The 10804-nt window shown below is 35.9% G+C and overlaps 1 protein-coding gene across 2 annotated transcripts in view; it reads left to right on the top strand.

The window, feature by feature from the left end:
* Positions 1 to 10804, top strand: part of AFM (afamin) — a 22212-nt gene continuing 11408 nt past the window's right edge. The window contains exons 1-8 of one of the 2 annotated variants that reach the window (XM_006770656.2): positions 1 to 137; positions 1921 to 1969; positions 2271 to 2403; positions 3072 to 3283; positions 4103 to 4239; positions 4892 to 4985; positions 5748 to 5877; positions 7616 to 7827. In XM_006770656.2, coding sequence (XP_006770719.1) covers positions 35 to 137; positions 1921 to 1969; positions 2271 to 2403; positions 3072 to 3283; positions 4103 to 4239; positions 4892 to 4985; positions 5748 to 5877; positions 7616 to 7827 — 1070 coding nt within the window. In that variant the 5' untranslated portion in view covers positions 1 to 34. Of the gene's footprint in view, positions 138 to 163; positions 183 to 1920; positions 1970 to 2270; positions 2404 to 3071; positions 3284 to 4102; positions 4240 to 4891; positions 4986 to 5747; positions 5878 to 7615; positions 7828 to 10804 lie in introns of those variants that run through there. The other variant, XM_015568414.1, reaches the window with a different exon arrangement.

The raw sequence follows: 10804 nt of genomic DNA, 5'->3' as shown, positions 1-10804 counted from the left end.
ATTTTCCTCTATCTCATTACTTTGCTTTGTGAATATGATTTCTAAAGAAATGAAACAGTTAAAACTTACAGGCTTTGTTATTTTCTTGTTCTTTTTGACTGAATGCCTAAGCTTGCCCACAAAGCCTCAAGATGTTGGTAAGAAATTTACTTGTATATCAGCTAAGGAATGACTAAGTTGGCGTAATTTCTAATTTTTTTAAATCTGTATTCTTTCAACTTAATTTTTATTTGTGTTTCGGTTTTTTTTTTCTCTCATGCCCCTGTTAGTTTGTATATACTGATTGGAAATCCTGAACTATTCCAGATTTTGTATTTTGGTGGTCATACCCAATCTACAGACAGAAACCTAGTCTTATGTCAGTATAGAAAGTATTGCTGGAAGATATAATTTAGATTTGAAAATACTCATATTTCTCACAAATATGTATAGTAACAGTGAACACTAGATTTGAGTTGGGATTTTTCTGGAATCTTCAGTTGTTCAACATATCTCCAGCCGGGTAGAAAAACCTTTGGTTATGCTGAACCCTGCTTCTTCCAACTATATATTTTCTAAAGCTCCCCAAACCTGTACATCCCCTCTGCTCACAAGGCTGGTCAAGGAAGTACCCTTTTGGAGGAAAGGGGGACTTCTATATTTCTTCTATCCAAAGGGGAAAATTTTGAACTTCATCTGATCAGAGGAGGTGTCTTGTTGTAATTCCTCTGGCCTGAAAGGAGTAGCCTTTTGTAATTTGCACAAAGGTGCAGTAAGTGTTTTGACTGCCATATAATGTACATAATGGCCTGAAGAGGAGGATTGTGTCTTACCCAGTTTGATAGCCCACAGTGTCTGCTAGTGACACCCAGTCACAGGGCTTGAATAAGAGTGATCGTTCTTGAGTTTTCCTTCTCATTTGCCCCTTGTAACAACTTGTTCAAAAGTTCTACTGATTTTTGTCTCTGATATCTTTTGCACCTATGTTTTCCTTTGTATTTCCATTATCCTACTAAAATCCATGTCCTGTTGATTTCTCAGGAAAAGACTTTTTTTTGTTGTTGCTGTTGTTTTTTGTTTTGGTTTGGTTTTTGGTTGTTTTTTTATTTGCATTTTTTTATCCACTCATTCACTCTTCTGTCCATCTATTTGACATAGTTCTTGTCACTTTCACTGTGCCTGGTGTCAGGTGGGTACTGGAAATATTGGGGGGAATGCTTTATAAAGTATATGATTATCTAACCAGTATGCTGTATATACATTTTAAATTGGATTACACATAATCATGTTCATGAATCACTTGTACTGTAAGAGTAGTTAGGAACCTGATGTCCAAGGGTGGATCATCATTGATTGCCTCATAATGTATAATTCAATATTTTGTAAAAGTAAGAACTCAGTAAAAGTAGTCATTGTGAACAAATATAAATGTGCTTGGATTATGCTAATTGGAGAGAATCAATGATCTAAGACTAGTCCAGAGATCGCCTAAATAAGTATGTGTGGCCAGCACTGTAAACCCTACTGACCATCAGCATTCCATGGCAGCTCTTGTTTGGCTCTATTGTAATATTACATCACCTATCAGTTTACCTTCACATTACTTTTATAGTCTTACATGATAAATACTTAACATGAAAGTGGTGCTTGTATTTGGCATTTGTGACTGGGAGGCCATCAATAGCAAATCTAAAATCTGGTCAGTCTGAGATTAATTCAAGTCAATTCAATTTAATGAATGTATCTTTAACACACAATCAGTTGTGAATAAGATCCCATATTTGGTTCATAGGACTTTTTCCTTCTTGTTAAATATACCAAAATATTTTCTACCATTAGTTCTCTATTTTGCACTTTGTGAATTTAAATGACCTATATAGTTATTGGGAAACTGTTAAAAATATCAGGATACTTAATAATTTTAATATCTTTGCTTTTCAGATGATTTTAACATTACCCAGAAATTTATAGAGGACAATGTTGGATATATGTGAGTTTCTCTAAAGTCTTTTTGATGATGATGGTATTTATCATAATCTAATCTGATATACTGCAGAACTGTTAATGCTTCTTAAAAGTAATTTAATTAAATAGAAATCATATAAAAAGTAAATATAGCATTAATCATAAAATTCAGATGAGGTCATTGAATTGTCAAGAAATTGGGCAATTTGTAACCTCACACTTTGATAATTTCATGAGGTTGTCAACAAGTGGATGGTCCTATGATTTTGTTGGACATACATAAATTCTTCAGGTAATTATTGTGCTCTCTGTGTGGACTGTTGCAGCACCATCATTGCATTTGCTCAGTATGTACAGGAGGCATCCTTTGAGGAAGCAGAAATGTTCGCAAAAACCATGACGGAATACAGAGATCAATGTTTGGCCAACTCGAAACTCCCTCAGTGTTCAAAACTAGCTGTAAGTAACTTGTTTGCATTTCATAAATAAATAAGATTACTTGTCAACACAGAGAATTTTTGGCTTGAAAATTTTTAAAGAAAGATACTATATGCCTTCATTTTACTTTGCCTGGTACTTAGGGTAAGGTAGTTTCCTAGGGGAGATGCAATTCTGTATTATGATGCACAGGAGGACTTGATCATGAGCTTGCAGTTCATGTTGTATGTATAAAGTTACAGGGCAGCCAGAAGCCTGGCAAAGCTCACAGAAGTATGGAGGTACCCTCCTTAGCTGCCTCTCTCAATATGGACTCCACTATCACACCCTCTTTTCCTGGCTTTTCCCACATAGACCCACCATCTGCATATCTAAAAAAGTATAATTAAACACCTCTACTAAATACTTTATCAACACCTCATCACCTTGGGAGAAAAGGAAAAATGCTGTTATGCAAGGATATATAAGCAGCAAAGGAAAAAAAGAGGTTGGAGAGCTTCAGAATAGGATAGAAAAAGTTTGCCTAAGGGATGGTTGTCAAGGGTGTGGGTCAAGATCCTTAGCTGTTGATGTTGGGAAAATTGCAATATTTTCCTTAAAGGGTGATGCTCACTAATCATTACATCATCTCAAAATGCTGAGAAACTATACACTGAATGGAAAGTGTCTTTTTCTTCTCTGTTGCCCAGAATGATGCTTTACTAGAAGCAATATGTGCTATGGAGGGGGTGCCACAAAAGCACAACTTTTCGCACTGCTGCAATAAGGATGGCTTTGAAAGAAGACTCTGTTTCTTCTATAATAAGAAAGCTGATGTAGGATTTCTACCTCCTCTCCCGACTCTGGATCCTGAAGTGAAATGCCAGGCTTATAAAGATAACAGTGAATCTTTTCTAAGCAAGTAAGTTTAATTTTAATAGAAAAAAATGATCTAATTGAAGAAATATTCTTAGGTTAAATATTACCTAATATCTATTTCAAAGGAATATAGTGGTGTTCATTGAGTGATTAATTCATTCAGTGTTTATAGTGTGCCAGATTCTGTGTTCAGTTGAGAATATAAACATAAGCTATGAAACCTGCTTTCAAGATCCATTCATTAATGATGTGTATTTTCTAATGTGATAAACCCTAGAACAGGAGTATGTGCATGATGAAAAATTGCTAGTGGAGGAAACAATATTGCCGTCCAAGGGAAGGTACAGCTTTTACTGAGAATAAAGATGAAATCAATAATTGTTTAGCAAAAATCCGTTTTCAGTCGTGCAGTAATTACAGAAACAGAGACTTTTTCTGTGTACTTATTGAAGCCTAAATCACAATCTGGTTGAACATAAGTGAATATGATCCCTGAATCTCAGATGGACTGTGTCTAGGTAGCTGTTCTTTGAATATGGAAGGGAGAGATGCAAACCATCTGGCAGCATAGGGGGGAGGAAGGGCAATAGCCATATCTGTGTTCAGGATTATAACTGCAATCATCAATCTCATTTTAGAGTTGGCAATTCAATGAGAAGACCGTAAAATACTTTTATTGGAGACTGGATAACACTGCCTTATATTGAAGACTCATCTAATGAGAAATCTTTCTTTCTTGTACTTTCATTTTTCACAACTTGATCTTCTTGTCTTTTCCTATCTTTCCTTTCCCTTCTTTTGTTCCCTCTTTATTGTTTACCATTCTTTCATTTCTTTCCTTTTCTATTTTTTCTTTTTATAGCTATATCTATGAAGTTTCCAGAAGGCATCCCTTTGTTTTCACTCCTACACTTCTGACAGTCATGGGTCATATGGAGGAGATGACTAAAACATGTTGTGAAGAACAAGACAAAGCTAACTGCTTTCGAATAAAGGCAGGTATTCCATAGATAAGGATAAGGAGTGACCCAACACAGATCTTTACTGAAAATTAAATTATAGCAAAAGAGTTGTTTACCATTTATAACCATTCTCTTCCTACTTTCACCAGTTTTCAACCCATTTATCACTTGCTCTGATCTAAAAGTTCTTATTTCCCGAGACCCTTGAAAGACAGTCACCCATTTCCAGGGTCTCTTTCTGGCTTTGTCTTACTTGTAAATTGCAAGAAAGCCCTAGTGAATAACTATTCAGGGTAAAGTTTGACATTTTATCTCCATCATCGGCAAGATTTCTCTTAGCTAACCCTAAAATGGATTCATCCCAGTAACGATGAAGAAGCTCATAGCATACAGCATGACTCACCTTCCCACCAAGTGCAATTTAGTTATCAGAAAGACTGGCCTCACCTTTCTTTTAAGTACCGCGCGCTCACCGATTGCGTCACTGGAGCTCCAAGGTCTCACCTTTCTAATATGTCACAAATGAGTATTTCTTCTGATATGTAAATTTACAATAAAAAATCTCATATATTTTTTTAAAATTTCTGAGCAAGCTTTGGAATAATTTGGTTGACATATAATTACGAGATAAGAGAATAGTGGGATTTTGCTCTTGCTTTAATGGAACTTTCTCTTTCTTCTTCAGGCAGTACCTGTCATGCAACACTTAAAAGCATTCTCTTCTTTTCAAAAAAATGTGTGTGGGGCATTTTTGAGATTTGGACCGACAGTCTTAAATTCTATGTGAGTGTTATTATATGTATCTTGTCTCTACTTGTATTTTTTGGTCTGTGTTCCATTTTTGTTAAATCGTTGATGACTTTTTATTTATGCTCTCCCTAGTTCCTCAGTCTATGTGGATAACTCAGAACCAGGACATTGTGTCGGGATGAATAAAGACTTGGGAGGCGGGGAGAGCCCAGAAAGAGAGAGGACTAGTTCTGAGATATTTTATGGTTAGTTGAGAATCTGAATTGGTCTGAGAGCTCCCAATTAGAAACTAAATCCTCCAAGTGCTTTAATTTAACCTATGTACCCATCTTTGACCTTAATGACTAGAAGACTTTATATAGATACATTTTATCTCATTGCTTGCCCTAACCAATAATGGTGCTAGTGCAAAGTTTTGAGAAAAATTCTGAGGTTTCAAGTACATCAGCAGGAGAGAGGTCTGTGATGGATGGATTACCTATGCTGACCATGGGTTCACAACTGGAAGCGGTGGTCCTAACAAGATGAGCATTGCTGCAAAAATTATGGGAGAGAGCACAACTCTCAGGTCATTTTATCCCCAGTCCTGATACAGGGCTCAACTATAAGCCTAGGGTTTTCAAAGTTATCATGCAGGTCATGCAATGTATAAACAGCTATTTGGTAAAGACTTCTGTGAAAAAACAAGGGTACCAATACTTTTTTTGCAGCTACTTATACTGTATCATCAAATAACCCCTTCTTCTCTTACTTGCTCTTCAAGATGTTTTAGTGATTTATTAATTCTCTTTCCAGATACATTGCGATACTTAGTCAAAAATTCCCCAAGACTGAATTTGAAGAACTTACCTCCATTCTAGAAGATGTTTCTTACAAGTATGATGGATGCTGTGAAGGGGATGTTGTGCAGTGCATCCGTGGCAGGGTAAATATTCTCGAAAACCAAGTAAAGATAGTGATTTTACAGTTATTTTTTATCCTGAAGTTGCACTAATGGGTGGCCACTAATGAAATGAGAACGTTAATAGATTGTTAGATAAATACATAAAATAAACATAATAAAAAAGTAAAATGTTAAAAAATATTGCCCTTGTTTTTAGATTATTCAGCAGATTCTATTTTATTTGGCTAAATGTGTTTGACATAAAATTTCATAAATATAGAACTTGTGAACATTCATTAACACCAGATTGAAGTATTCTTTAATACTGCACATTCTACCCTGACTAGGTGGTACAGTTGGTTGGAGCATAGTCCTGTACACTAAAAGGTCGTGGGTTCAATTCCTGGTCAGGACACATACCTAGGTTGTGGGTTCAATCTGATCAATGTTTCTCACAGCAATGTTTCTCTCTCTCATTAGCTACTTATTGTTGTATTGTTTGTTTATGGGAATGTGGATTTTATAGTAGTAAGTATAATGTACTGAATTACGATATAATTGAAGATTTTTCTCTGAAGTTTGGAGCTGAGACAAAGGGATCATATTACATCCTTAATATCTTCTTTGATGCCTTTTTAGAGAAATAAGAGAACTTGAATTGTTGTTCATTCAAAATAGAAATGAATTCCAGATAATAAGATATGTGTTGCCTAGAATGATAATGGCCTTAGGTAAGAGGTGTATATGTCTGCAAAGACTGGCTCTCTGGTTCTATGTAGTTTATGGAAAACATGATTCCACCCCCCATTCCACTTCTCACTTCAACCTTGAGCTTCATCCCATTCTTCACCCTCAGTGAGCATGAAAGTCACAGAAAAAGATTCTAGGCAGGAGGAAGAGCTTGAGCAAAGTCCAAGAGATCTGGAATGGCCTGATGTGTTCATGGCACTCAATGGAGTTCATGTGAAGCTGCAACAGAGAGTAGAAACAATGTGCAGCCTCATTCTGGAAAGTCTGGAGAAGGAGCTAGGGGCCAGATTAGCTTGTAAAAAAATTATCCAACTAATGTGTAAATAAGATAACTTCATCCCTGTCTTATTTTCACAACTTTATGTGGGAATCAGAATTGGGATGAGGGGCAGGGAGAGGGACTAGAGTAGGTTTTTTATTTTGTACATTATTTGATAATTTGAACAGCTTCAAATTAATAATATCCATCAGAAAATGACAACAGTGAGTAGAATAGTCTCTTATGTTTCAGGAATCTGCATCTGGTAGTTACTATAGAGGTTTATTTGTTTATCATTCTTTCTTTTACTTACCAAATGTTTATTGAGTTTCTACTATGTGGTTGGCAATGTAGTTTCAGGACACAAGGAAGAAATCTAGGATTATAGATATTAAAGTAACATATCTTTGGTGGTTCTTATTGAAGCACAGGTAAACTCTTATGGGAAAGAAGCTACATATAGAATTTAAAATAACAATATATTGGAGAAGTAGGGGTAAAGTATTTAAATGATTACTATTTAATAATAAATGTGGATTTAGATAATAGAGTTTACTTTTCATAGTTATATCATCTAAAATCTTGAGTAAAAAAACTTGTTTTAATTCGATACTTCATGTGTATTAAATTAATAAAAAATTTAAATCAATTATATCCATCAAAATGAGGCAATTTCAGATGCTATGCTCATGGTTGGCTTTGCATTTCATTATGAAGGAAAACCCAGTCCCAACAAAGTTGGGTAAATAAAGTCATTTCTCATTCTTACAGAGCAAGCTTATGAGTCATATTTGTTCAAAACAAGATTCAATCTCTAGCAAAATTAAAGAGTGCTGTGAAAAGAAAATACCAGAGCGTGGCGAGTGCATAATTCAGAGTAAAGATGACAAGCCACAGGATTTATCTCTAAAAGAAGAAAAATTTACTGAAAATAAAAATGTGTGTGAAGAACGAAATGCTGACCAAGATACCTTCATGGCTAAGTAACGTAGCTCTATATTGACATTTATAAGGCAAACAGAAATTTATGATTTGACGTATTTTGGCTAATTTGGGTTGAAAGAATGGGCACCATTTAAATCATTGGGTAGTATATAATTTTAAAAAATCATGGTTACAGATTATGGTATTTTCACAATTTTAAGAAAATGCAACTGTGTTTTTACAGTGATGGCTAACATTTATCGAGTACTTGATATGTGCCAGACAATGGGCTAAGTACTTTATATAGATTATCTATTTCAATTCTTATAAAGTCAGGTAAAATAAATGATTCCCCCCATTTTTTCAGATGAGCAAACTGAGGTACAGAGAAGCTCAGTAACTTACCCAAAGTTCATAGCTAAAAAATGACAGAGTAAGGATTTGACTCCAGGAGGTTGTGGGCTTAACTGTCATGGGATGCCACCCCAGCTGTTCAAGGCAAAACTAGTGGACTTGGAACCAAAGGGACAAGATATGAATCCTGATTGAGTGACTGGGATGAGTTCACCTTTCTGTGCTTTAAATCACCATATATAAAATTTATGGAATAGTCATTCATTCATTGTAAGTTTATTGATAATGAAATATCATTCAGGAGCTTTACTAGGCTTACTATAGGGTTTCTGTATCTCCAATAAGCTTTCATCAATAGGAACCAAAATGTGAGAAGAGACAGACATACAAATGAGTGCAAGAAATGTTCTTTTATTTCTTGCACTATATGCTAAGTAATGTGAGGGCAGAGAAGAAGGAAGTGGTCAATGGCATTGGGACTGCTGGGAAAGCTTGATCAGAAGGAAGTTCTTGAGGAAACTTTGGTAATCCAGGGGGTAGAGCATGGACTGAAGTATAAAACCACTTGGTGTATATCTGGCTATGAATAGAGTATCTGCAGAGAGTGACAGGGTAGTAAGAAGTGAAAGGGTTCAGGTCATGCAGGCATGCCAAGTAACAAGATGCCGCTGCAAGATTTTCATTAAAGAATAAGGAAGGACAAAATCACTTATGTGTTTTAAACACTTGATCTGAAATAAATCCCAGTTTGGGGCTTAGGTGGTTGGGTAAGTAGTTTTCAGATTCAATGAGATGGAAAGTATGGGTGAAGAAGCAGGTTTTGGGGGTATGATAGTATTTTTGAATCTATGCACATTGACTGTGAGATGCCTGTAGAAAAATTCACTGGAACTGTCAAGAGAAAATTTTATATGACAACCTGGAGCTCTGGAAGGAGGCCTGGACTGAAGATACGGGCTATTGAATATTTACCAAATTTTCAGTGCTTCTTACCTGTTGTCATATATATTTCAAAACAACCCTCTGAGGTTAAAATAATTTTATTATTCTCATTTTACAAGCCAAGAAACTGAAGCACAGACGTTAAGTAACTTGCTTTAAAGTCGCATAGCTAATATGCAGGAGAGCCAGGATTCAAATGCAAGCAGTCTGACTCCAGACTGCTGTTGTTATAACCACTGTGATCTATTGCTTCTCACAAGTCATGGTGCTAAGTCAAATTAAAGTAAACCAAATGATAGATGTAATGCATTTCACTTGAGCCTGACACAAGCGCTTACTAAATGCAAGCAATTGTTATCATTATCATGATCTTCATCATCATCATCACTATTACTACACAGATAGTGTTCGAAGTATAGGGAAAAATGATAGCGCAACAATGAGCATGTTAAGTCAGAAAGAGATTTAAGGTGCAGTCTTTCTGGGTGTGACTGTTTGATGCAAGACTTCAATGCCAAGCTAGGGTAGGATTCTAAGGGTTTTTGTTTGCAACATTTTGGTGGTGTTTTTAGATATAATTTTATTCTTGTGGAAAGGTCCATGACTTATGTCAGATATTAAAGGGAGCCCTTAGTTCTCTGAAGGATAAACACCTCTGCTTCAGGGGATGGGAATATATCCTACAAATGGGACTGAGAAGGCAGATAGATAGGAAGAGAAGATGTCAGAAAAACCAAGATGAATCAAGACAGTCAAAGGCTGCAAAACAAAAGGGTTAAAAAATTGTTCCCTGGACTTCAAAAACTCCTGTGAGGCACTGCTCTCACAAAACATGGAAGACCACCACCACCACCATCATCATCATTATTATTCCATTATTATTATTATTATTATTATTATTGTTATTATTTAAATCATCACCTGAGGATATTTTTTATTGAGTTTTAGAGAGAGTTAAAGAGAGAGGGAAAGACAGAAATATCGATGTGAGAGAAACACATCAACTGGTTGCCTCCTGCACACATCCTGACCAGGGCCTGGCCCGGGGAGGAGCTGGCAACCTAGGTACATGTCCTTGACCAGAATCAAACCTGGACTCTTCGGTTCACAGGCTGATTCTCTATCCACTGAGCCAAACAGTCTAGGGCTGGAAGACCATTTTTAATATATTTTGAATAGGTAATGTTTTCTTAAGAAAAAGATTGTAAATAGCACAGATGAAGTACTTAGAGAGGAGTTCTCTCTTGAGAAGAGTTTAAGAAGAGAGTATTATAGTTTAAGAGAATGAAGTAGGCATCACATAGAAATTAGGTTCAAATTCTATACTTCCATTAATAGCAAGGTGCTTAGTTTTGTCAGCTATAAAATAGTACTTATCTTGAGGACTAAGTATATCTATAAATATATTTAGTTGAAACTCTGAATGCATTTTCCAGCAGAATTATACTCCATCTGTATTTTCTCAAGTATTGGTGGTATGATATACTATTTCTGATGCTTTTTATCATTTTTAAAAATTTATTGTCTAAAGTTTTACATATGTCTCCTTTTTCCCCAATTGACCACCCACTCCCAGTCATTCCCACTCTGGGCAAGCCCCCTCCGCCCTAGTGTCTGTGTCCATTGGTTATGCTAATATGCATGCTTACAAGTCCTTTGGTTGCTCTCTAACCTCCCTCTTGCCCTGCCCTTTGTCTCTGGATCTATTCTTTTTAACCCCAAGTACCCCTAGAGCAGTGG

This window comes from Myotis davidii, unplaced genomic scaffold (genome assembly GCF_000327345.1).
Source record: "Myotis davidii unplaced genomic scaffold, ASM32734v1 scaffold905, whole genome shotgun sequence".
Lineage (NCBI taxonomy): Eukaryota > Metazoa > Chordata > Mammalia > Chiroptera > Vespertilionidae > Myotis > Myotis davidii.
The sequence above is the reverse complement of the archived record's forward strand: the minus strand, read 5'-3'. Positions and strand labels throughout refer to the sequence as shown.